We start from the raw sequence: 19,039 nt of genomic DNA, 5'->3' as shown, positions 1-19,039 counted from the left end.
TAATATATTTCTATAACAACTAAATTTTTTTTCTAATCTGAAGATAATACAATTATACATAATCTGTCGAAAATAATAAACTTTCGAACTTAGCAATTTTGTATAAATTCCTGATTTACGAGAACAATTTACATAAAGTAACTAAATGTGTAACTCTTCTAACTCAACGTTTTACCAAATCCAAGCGTACACTTTCTTTGAGTTTAATATATTCTCTATTCACTTGTTCGCCTCAAGAATTTTTTTTCCGTGCAATTATGTCGTTCTGAGCAGTGTGGAGTGATTTTTGCGATCGCAATGGAGAGCAAAGTGCAGAAATAGATTTTTCCTATTTATAAATGTGGTGGTCCTGAGTCGGCACAGTAAGAGTTTTTGACGAAAACGGAGATTAATCAACATGAAAAATAGGTAAAGAGGATAAAAATGAAACAGTTCAATTTTCAATCAAAAATTTAAAAAGGTAAACAGGATCAGGTACCATGATCCTTGGTCTACATTTTTTGTCGTTCGGAACAATATGGAGTACGGAGGCTCAAAAAGGCTTTTATTTTTTAAAGGGCAACGATCCCCCCATTTTCATTCCAAATCCGAAGAAAGAAATTCCCTCATTTTTTATTAAGTTATTTTTCGATTTTAACAGGTGCCGGTTTTGACTTGAAGTTGCCCATGTAAAATGCATGGGAAAAATCACTTTTTTGAGTTTTTTGAATAATTTTTTAGGGTTTGAAAAAATGTAACGGGAAAGTATGGGTGCCTGTAGAGAATTATCCAACGAAGAATTTCATGTATCATATATATGGGTTTGACATCCCTAACAAAACCCCCACGAGTTTCTGAAAACTACCCTTAAAACAAAAAATGTCAATTCTTCATGAAATCGACATTTTGAGCACTGTATTCTGGTATTTTTTTTACTTAAAATTATTAATTTTGGTCTAATGGAATATTTATTACCATTGGTTAATTAATTTTTAATTATTTAAACAAGTGGAATTTGTTTAAATATTTTTTGTCGAAAAATTTTTTTCCCCTTCAAGTTATTACTGTTAGTCTAGTGGAAGATTTAATAACATTGTTTCATTAATTTTTAGTTGTTTAAACAAATGGAATTTCTTTAAATAATTTTTTTAATTTGTTTTTTTCCTAAAAATGATTACTATTGCTCTAGTGGAATATTGATTAATATTAGGTCATTCATTTTCAATTATTTAAACGAAAGGAATTTGTTTAAATAATTTCGTTTCGATATTTTTCAAATAAAAATGATTACTGTTGGTCTAGTGGAATATTTATCAGTAATAATTAATAACTAATTGATAATTAATTTATCAGTAATATTTAAGTAAAAATGTTTATTAAAAAAAAAATTTTTAATAAAATTAATCAAACACTGTTAATAAATATTCCACTGAAGAAATATTAATAATTTTTAATAACAAAATTATTTTCAGAAATTCCATTTGTTTAAACAATTTAAAATTAATGAACCAATGATAATAAATATTCCACTGGACCAATAGTAATAATTTTTAAGGAAAAAATACGAGAATACAGTGTTCAAAAGGTCTATTTCATGAAAAATTGACATTTTTTATTATAAGGGTAGTTTTCAGGTACTCGGGAGTGTGTTAGAGGTGTCAAACCCATATGCCCGATAGATGAAATTCTTAGTTGGATAATTCTCTACAGGCCCCCATACTTTCCCGTCACATTTTTTCAAACCCTAAAAATCATTCTGAGAACTCAAAAAAGTGATTTTTCCCCATGCATTTTACATGGGAAACTTCAAGTCAATACCGGCACCTGTTAAAATAAAAAATTAGGGAATTACTTTTTTCGAATTTGGAATAAAATGGGGGGGGGGTTGGTGCCCTCTAGCATGCACAAAAATTTTGCAATGCATTTTTGGACCACCCTAATGTGAAATGATTTTTGAAGTCACAATGGAGCGCAAAAGAAAGAAATAGATTTTTCCTATTTATAATAATGATGGTCCTAAGTCGGCACAGTAAGAGTTTTTGACGAAAATGGAGTTTAAACAGGATTAAAAACAGTTAAGAGGCTAAAAATGAAACAGTTCTATTTTCAACCAAAAATTGAACAAGGTAAACAGGATTAGGTACCATGATCCTTTATCTACAGTTTTTTGTCGTTCTGAGCAGCATGGAGTGATTTTTGCGGTCGCAATGGAGCGCAAAGTGAAGAAATAGATTTTTCCTATTTATAAAAATGGTGGTCCTAAGTCAGCACAATAAGAGTTTTTGACGAAAACGGAGATTAAAGAGGATAAAAACAGGCGAATAGGCCTAAAATGAAACAGTTCAATTTTCAACCAAAAATTGAAAAAGGCAAACAGGATCAGGTACCATGCTCCCTTATCTACAGTTTTTTGTCGTTCAGAACAGTGCAGAGTCAGTTTTGCGGTCGCAATGCAGCGCAGAGTGAAGAAATCGATTTTTCTATTTCTCAAAATTTGGTCCCAAGTCGGCACAGTAAGAGTTTTTAAAGAAAACAGAGTGTAAACAAGCTTAAAAACAGGTAAACAGGATAAAAATGAAACAGTTGACCGAATCCATTTCTCAATTTGGAAACGGAACTTTTTCTAAAAAGTTATGCGTATTTGAATTTTTTGCTTTGATTTTCAAAAACCTCGAATTTTTTTCATTAAACCTCTACAACTTTCGGGTTTATTGAGAGATTTATAATTTTCTTTTCGGTTCTAATAGCTTTCATCGTCTCAAAAAACACACCTTTAAATTTTTTGTCAATTTTATTTCTGAACTTGTACTTTGATAATAAGATATCTTGTAAATTTGCTGCTTGTGTAAATAACTTTTGTAGCCAGAAGAATTCTTTTTTGTTACATACGAATTTTCTACTTTTTTTGAAACAATGATAGATACGAAAAAATGTGAAGATAAAAGTTTGCACGTCTAAAAAAAATTTTCCCAGTCTCAAAAATGGTTTAGCTTGCATGATGCTTTTAAGATGACTTTATATTATTACTTGAAGCTATAAAAAAATATTTATAAAAAAGGTGGGATTTTTAAGAAAATGTTTTTTATTATTTTTTTAAAATTCTGAAAACATGAAAAAAGTATCATTTCGAGAAAAACCAAACTTTTTTTATTTTTCTAAATATTTTGGTTAACCCATTGTTGTACATATTTTTCTGTTCAGTGAATTTACTTGAAAATTCTTAATCAGGGGGTCTTGGTGTCGCTCATTATAAAACTGATGTCAGAATTTCGAAATTTTCAATTCAAGATGACGATTTCAAAATTTTGAAAAAAAAAGATATATGAGCTTGAAAATCTCTACTTGGAGGCTTTTGGAGTCGCTGATGACGAATCTGAAGTCAGAATTTCAAAATGTTCAAATTCAAGATAGCGAACTTCCAGAATTGCCTACATTATTGAAATCGAAGTATTCAACATCTTATCTATGATTTCGAAGATTTACGTATCAATATAAACTAAATATGATCGAATAATTTTAATTTTAATTTAGTAACTTCAGATTCGTAATCAGCGACCCCAAACACCCCTGAGTATAGATTTTCAAGCTCGCATATCTCTTTTCAAAATTTTGGAACCGCTATCTTGAATCCGCCATCTTAAATATGAATATTTTGAAATTCTGAATACAGATTCGTAATCAGCGACCCCAAAAACCCCCGATTAGGGGTTTTAGTCAATTATGTTGAATAGATTCTTCACAAATGAATTATTTCAAAAAAAAAGGCATTTTTGAAAGTTTGTTTATTTATATAACAATTATTATAAACAATTATGTCAAAAAGCTCTTTTTTATGTTCTCTTAGCAATAAATCAGCTAATGAAAAAAAAACCGAACAAAATACGTTAAAAATTAATTAAATGGCAAAAATCTTAAGTTGGTGGGATCCTGCGTTCCCACTGTGCAAATAAGGGTTAAGTTTCTAATAATACATGAAAGGCGTCCTAGCAGAATCATGCGGGTTAAATCATTTTTAAGGCCGGGAGAGTTTTTTCTCCTAAAAATGTAATTTTTGAATTTTTTCATGAACCATAAAAAATATCACAAAAGAACAAGATACAATATTCGTAAAACTTTTTTAAACGTGCAAACTTTCATCTTATCATTTTTTCGTATCTATCATTGTTTCGAAGAAAAATCATAAAATTCGTTTGTAACAAAAAAGAATTCTCCTGGTTACAAAAGTTATTTAGCAAGCATCAAACTTTTATCAAAGTTCAAATTCAATTTTCAACCAAACATTAAAAAAGGCAGTGTGGAGTGATTTTTTCGGTCGCAATTAAGCGCAAAGTGAAGAAGTCGATTTTTGCTATTTCTTGAAATGGTGGTCCTGAGTCGGCACACTTTGTTCCTGATCCCAATTGAGCGTCGCGAGGCAAGGGGATCACGCTTTAGCTTCTTGCGTTTGTTATTGCGTCCTATGACTACAAGAAAATAAAATCAGCGAAAAGTCAATGAGAACACAAATCAGAGAAAAAAGAAAAACTACCAGAGACAAGCAACATGCAGTCAAATCACTACAAAACAAAAGAAACGAGTTACATGGAATTGAAAAACAACAAAGTAAAATAAAAGCAAAAGCGAACAAAAAGAAAGATGCCGACTCAGGACTATCACTTGGTGCCGACTCAGGACAACTCACTTAGTGCCGACTCAGGACAAACCACTTTTTGCCGACTCAGGACCACTAAAAATATTTACAAATTTCATGTTATTACGCACACGAAACAAATCCAAATGAAAAATCAACTTTATCGGGCGAAAGCACACATTACACAGAAATCAAGGCACTAAATCGATTAAACTTTTTAAAATATTTACAAACATGTAGCTGCTTCACAAGAATAGAAGAAAATGGAATTCCGTTTGCACGAAAAATGTATACACCGCTCACGCTGTCAAGCGAAAAGTAAAGTCGACTTAACCCACAGTGTCGACTTAGGACCACTATCCCTAATTAAAAAGGATGAAATAAAAAATAAACTAAAAAATAAAAAAGTAAACTTTGGTTTCCATTTAGTAATTTTTTATTAAAATACTTTTCCTTAGTTGATACACACTATACAATATTTTACAGTCATAGAAAAAAACATATTGGTTTGACCGATCCAAGATAGGTTGGTCGATCATTTTGTATCTTTATCATTAGACACAATATAAAATTATACTTAACCCAAATAAAAATTGCAGGATTTTTTAAGTTTTTCCAGGACATAAAAATTAATTTTTCCATGTAACTTTTTTACAGTGAAAAAATAATTTTTTTTAAATATAGTGGAAATCTGAATTTATGGTTAAAATCCGTTTTTTAATAATGGGGGATTTTACCGGGTCTGAGTTCCGCAAAAAATAAAATTTAGTAAATGAAAAATAGATTTTTTTATACAATATATTAATAAAAGTTTATAGTTTATTGGTTAAATAAATTAAAGAGCAAGCCATTCAGTTTTAGGACAAAAAATATTTTAGTTACTATTACATCTTTTATTTTGTTACCAAATCGTAGAATTTTCAACTAATTAAGTTTCTACTAGAAAGACAAATTTTTAAGAAAATAAATAAATTTTCAACTAAATATTTAAACCTCTAATTAAACAAGGTAAATTTATAACTTAAAGAAAACGAAATTTCAACAAGAATAGAATAGCGAAATTTTTATATTAAAAAATCGAATTTTTAACAATATAGTTCAATTTTCAATAACAAAATAGTATAAGTTTGACTAAAAAATATGAATTTGCAACAACAAATTAAATAGTTTATATTCCTAACTAAAAATATTTTAATATTTAAAATAATACAGTTGAATTTAAACAAAAAAGACGAATTTTAAATAAAATACTTAACTTTTAAATTAAAAAAATAACCAAAAATGAAATAGTTCAATTATTGGTTCAAAAATAATTTTGATCCAAAAAAAGAAGTTGTAAACAAAATGCTTCAATTTTTAACCAAAAATAATGAATTTTTGACCCAAAAAAATTAATTTACAAACGAAGATGAATTTTCTACCAAAAAGTCAAATTTTCAACTGAAAAATTTATTTTAAAAAAAGGTTGTTAACAAAGTAATGAAATTGTTTCAAAGTATTTGAATTTTTAACCAAAGAAATGAATTTTTAACCAAAATAAATTAATTGACAAACAAGAAGAATAAATTGCTAGGAAAAATTACTTTTCAAACACATAGTTGAGTTTTCAACTAAAAAGATCAATTTTTGAAAAAAGATGAAAGAATTTTTAAAAATCAGTTATATTTTCAACAGAAAAAATTATTTTTCGACCAAAAACATTAATTTTTTAAGACAAAGATTAATTTTGAGCCAAAAGAGATACATTTTTTATTAAATACATTGATTTCCGTCTAAACAATTGATTTTTAAACTAAAAGAGGCAAATTTCTATACAGAAATGGACAAATTAAATTTTCAGTTAATCAATTTTTAATGAAAAAAAAAACAGATTTTTTCAAAAATAATTTATTTTAAAATACCAAATTTTAGTTTATTTTTAAATTAAAATTTTATTTTAAAATTAACCAAAGAGATCAATCTTCAGCGTAAAGTATAATAGTTGATATTTCAACCAAAAAATATTTTTAATTAAAAGCCGTTAACTTCAACTAAAAAGGATGAAGTTTTAACAAAACATATCATTTTTCAAATAAAAAAGATCAATTTTCATTGAAAAAATAAAAAAAAAGTAAGCAACAGAGAAATTCTAAACAAAATAGTTAAATTTACACCCAAAGAGAAGAAACTTCAACCGATAAAATTTTAATCAAAAACACTTGAATTAAAAAAATAGGATACGATTCTTCTCTAAAAATTTTTGTTTTTTCATTTTGAAAAATTGTTTCTGTTATTTTTGGCTGTAAAAAATGAAAAACTATTGAAAATATGAAATTTGAAACGTTTTTCAGTAAATAATAATTGTATGGTTGTGAAATTCAGAACTATGCAAGAAAACCTGACCCTCCTTAAAAAATATAATTTTTTCTTTTCAAACAGAATGACTGAAACTTTTGCTTAATTTTAGGAATGAAATATCAACTTTTATTAATAATTTGTATAAAAAAAGTTATTTTTCATATATTAAATTTGAATTTTCTCAGAAGAATCATGGTGCCACAATCGAAAATATTTCCAAGTTTCTAATTTATTCCCGATTTGTTTTCAACTTTAACAATAATTTAATTACATTTATTTCTTCCAATATTTTTTTCTGTTCATATAATCAAAGCACGTTTAATTCCGTATGTTGTGAGATTGAAAAATATAGAGTGGGATGAAATTTGTTTGAGTTATCGAATTTTAAGCTAATTTAAGATGTTGCATTAAAAAATTAAATTTTCAACAAAATAATTAAATTTCTGACCAAATTAATACATTTTTAACATACAAAAGACGAATTTTTACCCAAATGATCAAATTTGAAAAAAAATAAACTTCAAACAAACGCAGTTGGATTTTCAAAAAAATAATTGAATTCTTTTAGAATAAAGTTTAATTCTCAACATACAAGATGAATTTTAAATCCAAAAGCATGAATTTTTTTATCTAAACATACGAATTTTTAAATAAAAAAGATCAATTTCTAGCAAAAAATAGAAAAGTTACATTTCCAGGTAAAAACTCAATTTAAAATTTAAAAAAAAAATACATTTGAACAAAATAGTTGAATTTTCAACTAAAATGGTGAATCTGCATCTCAGAAAATTATTTTGTTTTTTTAACAAAGTAGGTCAGCTTTGAACCGAAAAATACAAATTTTCAACACGGAAGGCCAACTTTCCACAAAACAGTTAAATTTTCAAGCCCAAAATATTAATTTTATGCCAAGGATATGAATTTTCCATTAAAATAGTAAATCTTAAACCAAAAAAGAATTTTTAACAAAGTTAAAAAAAACTATTAGTCCAGAAATTAAATTTTCTAACCACAAAGACGAATTTTCAACAAATAAAGGTTTTTTCAGTCAAGAAAGTGAAAAAAATGCATAAAAAGTGTTAAACTTTCACATTAAAAGTCGATTTTTTTAAAACCAGTTGCACTTGAAACCAAAAAATGTGAATTTCAACCAAATAAAATTAGTTTTCTACAATATTAGATGAATTTTTTAACAAAAAATGGAAAAGTTACATATTAAGGTAAAAGATTAATTTAAAATTAAAAAAAAACGACTTTTCAGTCCAAGAGATGAATCTTTAAATAACAAAACATAAATTAAAAAATTTAACAAATTGGTTCAACATTTATCCTAGTAGTATTTTTTGATTTAAAAAAATTAATTTTTATCTACAAATGTTTTTTTTAACAAAGTACAACTTTGAACAGTAAAATACAAATCTTGAACAAAATAATTTAATTTTCAACCAAAGAGATAAATTTTCAATTAAAGTTATGAATCTTCAACATTTTACTTTATCGTAAAAACAAATTTTTGTGTGCGAAATTTATATTTTTGGGTTGAAAATGTAACAGTTAAAAAAAATCTTCTTTGGGCTTGAAATTTCAACCATTTTTATCCATTTTTTTTATTTTCTTAACTGAAAAATCTTTATTTGTTGAAAATTTATCTATTTCTTTACAAAATTTAATTTCTGGGTTCATAGTTTATTCAAACTTTGTAACGAATCAATTTTTGACATAGTTGGTCAACTCTGAACCGTAAAATACAATTTTTTTAAGTATCAACAATTGTAGTTTAAAAAATTGATTTTTCAACAAAAAATGAGGTTTCAATAATTATAAAAAAAGAAAAAGTGGTACAAACCTTACCCAAATAATTGAGTTTTCTATTTAAAAGTATGAATTCTCAACGAATAATTTAATATTAGATATTTTAAACAAAAAGAATGACTTTTTAATAAAACTGTCTAATTTTTAATCAAATAATAAAATTCTTAACTAAAAATAAAATAAAAACACAAGGAAATTAAAATTACTAACAAGAGCATAATATCAGGGTAGCCTCAAAATTATTTTTCAAAATTTTCAAACTTTACTCTGACCATTTTTTCTACGCATTAACATTCAAAATGCAGAATCTTTATTTTATCATTTTTTAACATATAATATTTTATCACTTAAAATTATTGTAAATTTAAATTTAAAAAATACTATCCTTACCATTTATTTGAAGTGCCTCTAATAGAAATTTCCTGACTTTTCAATCTTTTTTTGGTTTTTAAATAAAAGTAAAAATTAAATTTAAATTATTATATTTGAACAATTTAAATGAAATTTTTAAAGTTGAAAAAGAATGAGAAACTTTAAAATATTTTAGATTTTAGCTTCATATCTTTTACCACAGTAAAGTTAACCATCTATTACTAAAAATAATTCTTTTTCTACATTCAAAGAAATACAAAAAATTAGAAATAATATTAAAACTACCAAAAAACAGCAGTCTTTTTCGTTCAGCAAAGAACATATTTAAAACCCTATTTTTTCTTTGAGGGCATACAATTTCCAGGACGCTAAACACCCGGACTTAATTTACTCGAAGGCCGTGAATTCGACAAAGTTGTGAAAAAATTGATCGTCCAAAATGATCTCATTGAGCAGAACTTCGAGCAAAAATTCATTTCTGATTTCTCTTCATTCTTCTGTAATTATTCTTTGTCAGAAAATTCTTCAGAAGCCAAATTGTAGAAATGGGAATTGACGTCTTGAATCAGCAAATTTGGTTCCTCGAATTCTAACACCTCTCCATCGCCCATTACCAAAACTCTGGATGGTAAAAAAATTTTTTTTTTCATACATGATAATCTCAAAAATCATAAATTTGATGATGAAAAATTGGATTTACCTATCACAGTGCATGATTGTTCTAATTCTGTGGGCAATCGTGATTACGGTCGCACTTCTGAAGGAAGACTTTATAGTCGCTTGAATCGCTTTATCAGTCTCGTGATCGACGTTCGCGGTCGCTTCGTCGATACAAAGTATCTAGAAGAGAATTTTATAAATTACGCAAATTCCGTTTTAGTAACACCCTGCTTACTAAAACGGAATTAAACATATTATTTGCGCAATTTTTAAATATCCGAAAAGAAAATAGTCTACATTTTTATAACATTTTTTATTATATTATATTTATTTTATTTATTAATTTAGAATCATTTCGTATTTTCAAATATTTTAATAAATAAATTATATGTTTTAATTAAAAAAATGTGCATCCTTATTTATTAATATCATATGTTATTTCAATTTCAAAAAATGGACCTTGTTAAAATGATTTATAAAATGGAGGAAAATATGCTAATGTTAATTATAACTAATTTTGGAAAAGAACTCGAGGTGAACGTTTGAAAATAATATTTCGGGTTTTCTTTATTTGACAATAACAATTTAGAGTTTAATGTTTCCCTTTTTCTCTGTAGGTAAAAGTTGCAATTCTTATTTAATTCTAATGATGTATCGCTTATTTTATTCCTTAAAAGATTTTCTGCAAATCTCATTGGTAGTTTTTATTTTTAAAAAATTATTTATAAAAACCTTTTGTTTACAAAAACAACGATTTTATTATCCCTAAATCAAATTTTTTATCTAAAAACGTATCGATGAAATTTTCGGATAATCTTTTCAGGAATTAAATAAGCCCTACAAAATTAAGATTAAATAATAGTTGCAACTTTTACCTAAAGTGAGAGAGAAAAACATTAAACCGTAAAAACTGCTGTTAAATAAACAATGAAAATTGTAAAATATTTCATTTAAAAGTAAAAAATATTAAAATTAATTAACATTAATTAATTAAATTGAATTTTGTTGAATATGTATAATTTTATTTCATTTTTTTAAACTTGAATTTTTTTTAAACAACCATTTTTTTAAATTCTGCAAAATAAAGAAAAAATGAACTGGAATTTTCGAGAATATGACTTTAAATTTTCCTAATAATCTAGAAAATATTGTTTGATTTTCTAAAAACCTTTCCATATTCATAAAAACCTTCTTTTTTACAAAATTGTAAAAAATCTACATTTTTCTCCAACTTTTTATAATTATCAAAATTAAACCTTTTTTAAAAATCTTTTTAATATATCTGAACGTTCGAAATGTCTTTTAAAATATTTCCAATTTTTCTTCAAATATTTTAAAGGCAACCAAATTTGCCTTCAAGACTCCCAGATTATTTTTCGAAATTTGTTTGGAAATTCTTTGAAATCTTTTTAAAAATTATCCTAAGCTTAATTTTTCACAATAAAAAATCATTTAACATTTTTCTGGGAATCTGAAGAAAAAATTTTTATTCTCTTAAAACCTTTCGTAATTTTAATCCAGCTTCCTGTTTCAAAATCTTCAACAATCTACATTGAAAAAATGGAATTTTTAACAATTTTAAAAATAACTTGGAAATGTTTGAATATTTGAAAATATTTATTAAGCATAATAGAATTTTGTTGTAATTTTGATTTAATTTTAGTTTAAAATCCCTTCTTTAAAATATATAAATCATTTAAAATTATAACAGGAATCTTGGGACAATTTTACTGTTCTCCTAAAACCTTTAAAAAATCTTAAAAGACTTCTCATTTTCATTTTAAATCATAAAAAATGTACATTTCGTTTTAAATTTTACGGAATCTTCTCAAGATTTTAATTATTCTCGATTATTTTCAAAACTACTGAAACTTCTACAAATAAAAAAACATTTAATCCGAAAAAATTATTTTAAATTTTTCAGATTCTTTTTCGACATATTTTAAAATCTTCAAAACTTAAAATTAACCTTTTAAAAAATATCTGAATAAATTTGAATTTTCCCAAAGTCTTATTATCCGTTTGGTAGCAAAATTACAAAAAAAATATAGAAAATTTGAAAAAAGTACTATAAAATTATAAAAAAATTTATAAAATTTCACCCACGATAAGCTTGATTCTTTTTATTACATTACAGTCATCCAAAACTGTAAAATAATTAATACCTTCATTAAATTATTCTTTAAAAGACATAATTTAAACATTAAAAATAAAAATAAACATTTATTAATCATTCTTTTCTCTATATTCGATTTAAATAATTATGATCAATAATTTAAAACCTAAATGCACGAGAATGATAGATGATAGACGAGAATAAATCAATGTTATATGGATAAAATAGCAATTTATAAATTATTTTTAAAACTTTGTTCCTATGTTGCGATTTCTTACTTAGAATAAGATCCTTTAGTTCATGTTTAATTTAAAAACAAGCATAATGAAAATTCCCTTTTTGCCCTAAATCTTAAGCTAAATTTCATGAAAAGAGTTATGCCGAAAAGCAATTTTTTTAATGAATTCATTAAAGTTAATTAAATTTCTATAAAATTTATCATTTTAGTTCATTTTTTTAAACTTAAAAATATATTAGGATATCATTTTTTTATTATCTAAAGTACGAAGATTTGGAATATATTAAATAATGCCCAGTATTCACATTTAATATTTACAATAAAATAATTTGTTTTAAAAGAGAAAACCTTCAGGAACAAAATGATATACTCTATTGCTAACACTTTTCATATTAAGGCAATAAAAAATAAACAACAAATTAAAGAACTCAAAGTGGAACTCTTGAATTTTTAAGTTTTAAAATTGAAAGTTAACGGTTTTTCAATTCAAAAATTTTGAATTCAAATGCTCAATAATTTAAACGTTTTAAATGTAATGCAGATAAACTGCAAAATTCAGAATTTTCAACATTCATAAATTATAGAGTTCAAAAATGTAGATTAAGTTCAGAAAATATAAATCCACGTTAACATTTTGAATACTCTAAATTGAGGAATTAATCAATGAACTTCAAAAAATTTCAAAATTATATTATTACGTTCTTTTAGGCTAGAAACATTAAAAAATAAAAATTCTGTGAATTAACAAAAATGTCCTTCAAATTTGGATTTATAAATAACAATGGAACATTTATTACAGGTAGAAAAAATTAGATTAATTTTAAGAGATATTTAAAAGTTTTACAAAGATTGAAAATGAATTTTGAACTTGAAATGATATTAAATAATTCAAAGAAAGTGTGTGTAACAAAAAAAATTCGACTATTTATACCGAAATTTTTAGAAGCTTTTGAAGAATTTTGAAAGGTTAAAAAAACATTTTCTTAGTATTCCTAGGAAAATGCAAAATGTTTTATTTTGAAAAGTTAATTTACCCGAATATTAAAAAATATTTTAAGAGATTTACAACATTGTCAAAAAAGACCCTGACACATTTTAAGGATTATTTTGAATTAGCAGGATTTTATAAAAATTGGGGAAAAAATTCTATTCATTTTAAAATATGTTTACAAGTTCTATAAAAATATTCACACACTTCGTTTAAATTATTTAATACCATTTTAAGTTTTAAATTAATTTTAAATTTTTTTAAAACTTCTAAATATCTCTTACAATTACTAAAAAATTTTCTACAAATAATAAGTGTTCAATTAATATTGCTACATAAAAATTCAACAATTTCGCTTACAAATTAAACATTTTTTTAAAAATAGAGCAATAAAAATTATAACTTTAAAAGTTTAAAACCTTTTTAAAATTCTAACAATTTAAAGTTTTCTATGTCAAACAATCCAGATTCAAATTGTTTATTGAATATTTTGGACTGAAACAATATTTTTAATTTAATAGAGGCCTTTAATTACGAATATCCTATAATTACATTATTTTTTAAGTCGAAAATAGTAACAATCTGGGAATTCTTAAGCTTTGAACGAATTTAGAAACGTTTTATCAAACGAATTATTGTTCAGTTTTCAATACTTAAAGTACAGATTCATTTGAAAAATTATGTATTCATTTATTTAGATTCATAGTTCATAAAATAATACTGTTTTTTTATCAAAAATTTTCAACTTCAAACGCTTTTAATTTTTAATTGCGTAATTCTTCAAGGCTGCGCTTTAAAATTCTGTAAATTAAAAATATACGCTTAAAAATAATAATCTAAAATGTGGATTTTTTAAGGTAAAAGATTTTTGAATTACGCATTGTAAACTGAATGATATTATAATTGAAAAGGATATCAATTCAACTAATTATTTAAAAAACTGTTGAAATCGAACTTTGGCAGATTTTTCTTCTGAAAATTTGTATTCAAATGCAATTAAACTCGCAAATTAAACATTATAAAATCGTATAGATTATAGAGTTAAAAGATTCAGATTCGGTTCCAAAAATATAAATCCAAGCTATCATTTTCAATGATCTAAATTGACGAATTAATAAATGTATTTAAAATTGTTCAAAATTATATCATTTTAAGCAATTTTAAGCTAGAAACATTAAAAATTGAACGATTAAATTTTTCTAATCATTTTATTTTTTCAGAACTTCTAAACTTCTTTCAAAATAGTTCGAATTTTTCCTAAAGTTTTTCATAAGTTTTTTTTTTTAATTCTGCCAAATTAAAAAAATTCCTTAAAATCTTCCATATTCATTGTTAATAATATTATAAATATTTTAAATTTTCTCTTCAAATCAATTTTTCAAAATAAAAAATCATTTTCAATTTTTCCAGGAAATGTTTTTTATTTCTCTGAAGTCTTTCGCAATTCTTAAAAAAAATTCTAGATTTTATGCTTGATATCTGCCAAAATTTATATTTGGTTTTAAATTAGGCCGTGGACTATTTGCACCAAAATATGGGTACGAACAGCGGGAATGTGTCGATAATCTTAGCCACTTATTTTAAATTATTTAAAATCATTTCGAATTTTAAAGTAACCATTAAAATATTTTAAATTATTTAATTCTTTTGAAAGCATTGAAATATTGCAAATCTTTGTGAAATATTTTGAAATTTTCTCAAAATTTTGAAATTATTTAAAATCTTTGAAATCCTTAAAATATTCTGAAAGTTTTAAAATGTTTGATATCTTTGTAAAATTTTTGCAACCTTTTGAAATCTTCTAAACTTTAAAAAACATTGAAAATCTTTTAAATGTTTTGAAATCTGGTATACTGTACCAAATTTTAAATCTTTGAATTTGAAAACTTTATGATTTTTTCATGAAATTTTTATAAAATCTTTGAAATATTTGTGAAACCTTTTGTTTTTGAAATTATTAAAATATTGGAAATCTTTATCAAATATTTTGAAATATTTAAAAAATTTTCGAAATCTTTTAAGAAATTTGTAATCATTTAAAATCTTTAAAATGTTTTCAAATCCTTGAAATCTGTTTTTTTAATCTTTGAATTTGAAAACTTTATGAAATTTTTATGAAATCTTTTAAAAATATTTACAATTTTTTGAATTCATTTAAAATCATTAAAAGATTTGAAATCTTTTTAAAATTTTGTAAAATCTTTGAAATCCTTGAAATTTATGAAAATTCTGTAAAATGTTTTAAAATCTTTAAAATATTTGTGAAATCTTTCTTTAATCTATGGTTGTGAAATCTTTTGTGTTAGTTTGAAATCATTGAAACCTGTTGAAACCTCAAATTTATTTAAACATTTTGAAATTGTTTAAAATCTTTGAAATGTTTTAAAATCCTTGAAAATCTGGTTTTTAAATCTTTGAATTTGAAAACTTTATGAAATCTTTTAAATATTTGTAAAATCTTTGGTATTCATTTGAAATGATTAAAATATTTATAATCTGTGAAATATTTGTGAAATGTTCTAAACAATTTTTTAATCGTTTAAAATCTTTAAAATGTTACGAAATCTTTGAAATCTAGTACACCTTTTGAAATCTTTGATTGAAAATTTGTAAGCAATCTTTGAAATCTTTGTAAAACCTTTTGTATTCAATCTGAAATCATTAAAAATATTTGTAATATTTTGAAAGTTTTAGAATCTTTGTGAAATATTCAAAATCTTTGTGTCAAATCATTGAAATCTTGTCTAAACGCTTTGTTCAAATTCTCCAATCCTTTTTAAGTCTTTAAAATTCGTGAACGCTTTTTTATAATGTTCAAAATCCTTTTAAATATTATAAAGCTCTAAAATATTCTAAAATCTTTAGAATTATTTCGCAACCTTTTGAAATCAAGTGCATACACAAAAACCGAGTAGGCAACCCCTTCAGAAACTGTTTTAACAGTCAAACCAAAATTCAAATCCACTAATATGCCCTACAACTGTAGATAAAGTAGAAATCAATTTTCTAAATTTAGTAAAATTACTAAAATAATGAAAACTTAAATTTTACTACAATCAGGAGCAAAATCCCAGCTTTTAAATTCAATTCCCGGTTTTAGAATCAGAAGTTATATTATTTTCATTTTAAATAGTTTAAGCAACTTCGAAAAACTTTAAAACTTTATTTCAAAATCTTGAGAAATCTAGAAGTTGTTTTACATTTTTTCAAACTTAAAATTATTAAAAAAATTTTCAGAACTTTTAAATAGCTTTCAAAATTAATAAAATTTGTCCTAGAGCTTTTAGCAAATCCTGCGAATTAAAAAAAGTTGTCTTCAAATTTGGATTTATAAATAACAATTGAATACTTATTATTTGTAGAAAAAATTAGAGTAATTTTAAGAGATATTTAGAAGTTTTATAAAGATTCAAAATTAATTTAGAACTTGAAATTATATGAAATAATTTAAAGTAAGTGTGTGTGCCGAAAAAATCAACTATTCGTACCGTGGTACAAATGTCCACAACATAATTTTTTAAAACAAAATGTAGATTTTGGCAGATTTCTAACAAAAAATTTAGACGCTTTTTCAGAATTGTGAAAGACTCCAAAAGAATAAAAACATTTTCTTAATATTCCTAGGGAAATTGGATATAACTTTTCATTTTGAAAAATTATTTGATAAGAATATTTAAAAAGAGTTTAAGAGATTTCCAAAATTGTTTACAGACCCTGGAAGATTTCAAATATTTAAACAAAATTTGCAGAATTTTCTAAAAATTGTAGGAAAAATTACATTCATTTGAAAATATTTTTAGTAGTTCTGAAAACAATTTTCATAGACTTCATTTCAATTACTTAACATCATTTCAAGTTTTAAATTAATTTTTAATCTTTGCAGAACTTCTAAATATCTCTTAACATTACTCAAATTTTTTCTACAAATAATAAATTTCCAATTATTATTTCTACATAAAAATTCAACACTTTCGCTTAGAAATTAAGCATTTTTTAAATAGAACAATAAAAATTGTAACGTTAAAAGTTTAAAAGCTTTAAAAAAATTTTTAAACCAAAGTTTTGTATGTCAAACAATTAAATTTCAAATTATTTACTTTTAAATGATTGGCTTTAATTTATTCGTATTAAATTAACAGTGAAATATTGCTAAATATTAAATCATTATTATTTTTCTTAATTAAGAACATTCATATTAAATGGGTTAAAAAGTGAATAATTTAGATTGAAACAATATTTTCCATTTAATTAAATCCTTTAATTACAAATATATCATTTTTAAGTTATTTGTAAGATAAAAATAGTTTATAACGTTTCAATCGCATCTTTGCATTTTTTTAATGACTAAAACTTTCAAATTGAAACAGTAAAAATCTGAAAATTATTAAACTCTAAACGAATTCAAAAGAGTTTTATTAAATAAATTATTGTTCAGTTTTTAATACTTAAAGTACAGATTCATTGTTTAAATTATTTATTAATTTATTTATATTTACAGTTGATAAAATAATATTGTATTTTATTAAAAAAAATTTAACTTCAAACGATTTTAACTTTTAGTTGTATAATTCTTCAAGACTGCAATTTAAAATTCTTCAAATTATAAATATACGCTTCAAAATAAAAATCTAAAGTGAAGAATTTTCAAAGTAAATGATTTTTGAATTACGCATTGTAAACTAAATGATCTCATAATTGAAAAAGATATAAATTCAACTAATTATTCTAAAAACTGTTTAAATCGAACTTTGGCAGATTTTTCTTATGGAAATTTGAAAGACTTCCCGGTCAAGAAATAAATAAAATTCACAGTTATTTCCCGGTTTTCCCAGTTTCCAGGATCAGCGGCCACCCTGAGTAAGGACTTTTAATTCTATGGGCGAATTCCAATTATATTTTTGAACAATTTAAAATTTAAAAATTAACATGATGAATTTTCAGCCAAAACAAATTAATCTTTATCAAAAAAGGGCGATTTTTCAAAAAAATACATGAATTGTGAAAAAAATAGTTGAATTTCCACATAAAAAAATAAAATTTTTCACTAAAATGATGAATCTTTAAACTGGAATAATTAAATTTACAACCAAAAATGTTAATTTTAAACCAAGAAGATTAATTTCTATCAAAAGATACGAATTTAAAAAAAAGAAGACAATTTGTCAACCAAAAATTAAATATTTAAATTTTAGTTTAAAAAATTGTATTTTCAACCAAAGGATGTATTTTTTAATAAATTGAGGGAATATTCAATTGGAATAGTTACATCTTCAGTATAAATAATTAATCTTCAATAAAATAGTTGAATTTTAAACCCGTTTCTACAGAAATAGTTAAGTATTAGGTAAAAACATTTAATTTCCCGTTAAAGAAAAAATGAATTCACAACCAAATAGTTTATTTTTCAACCAAAAAGATTAATTTTCAATTAAAATGATTAGTCATAAGCTAAACCCATTAATATTTTGTTAAAAGGCAATATTTCAACAAAATACATGAATTTTCAACAAAACAGTTTAATTTTCAACTGGAAAACTGAATTTTTAAGCAAAAATAAAATATTTAAATTTTCAGTAAAAAAATAATATTCACCAAAAAAAACTTATTTTTAACAGAATTGTTTTATTTTAAAACAATGTGATAATTTTTCAACTAAAGCGACGAATCTTCAACTGGAATATTTAAATATTCAGCAAAAATAATTAATTTATCTAGCTAAAAAAATACTAATTTAGAACAAAATAGTATATTTTTAAACCAAAGTAATGAATTTTCAAGTAAAATGATGAATCTTCAACTGGAATAGTTTGATTTCAATCCAAAAAATATAAATGTTCAACGAAAATGATGAGTCTTTAAATAGAATAATTGAATTTACAACCAAAAAGAATCATTTTGATAAAAAAG

The 19,039-nt window shown here is 23.9% G+C and overlaps 1 protein-coding gene across 3 annotated transcripts in view; it reads right to left on the bottom strand.

Moving 5' to 3' along the window:
- Positions 1-19,039, bottom strand: part of LOC117181397 (multidrug resistance-associated protein 7) — a 145,310-nt gene that overhangs the window by 68,290 nt on the left and 57,981 nt on the right. For 2 of the 3 annotated variants that reach the window (XM_033374009.1, XM_033374010.1), the window contains 2 exons: positions 9,831-9,970; positions 9,286-9,751 (listed from right to left, as the gene is read on the bottom strand). The exons of the other annotated variant lie outside the window; for it this stretch is intronic. In XM_033374009.1, the coding sequence (XP_033229900.1) occupies positions 9,634-9,751; positions 9,831-9,970 (258 nt within the window). In that variant the 3' untranslated portion in view covers positions 9,286-9,633. Of the gene's footprint in view, positions 1-9,285; positions 9,752-9,830; positions 9,971-19,039 lie in introns of those variants that run through there. 3 annotated transcript variants of the gene reach the window in all.

The sequence above is a fragment of the Belonocnema kinseyi genome, chromosome 10, assembly GCF_010883055.1.
Source record: "Belonocnema kinseyi isolate 2016_QV_RU_SX_M_011 chromosome 10, B_treatae_v1, whole genome shotgun sequence".
In the NCBI taxonomy this organism is placed as follows: domain Eukaryota; kingdom Metazoa; phylum Arthropoda; class Insecta; order Hymenoptera; family Cynipidae; genus Belonocnema; species Belonocnema kinseyi.
This window is presented reverse-complemented; position numbering and strand designations above follow the sequence as displayed.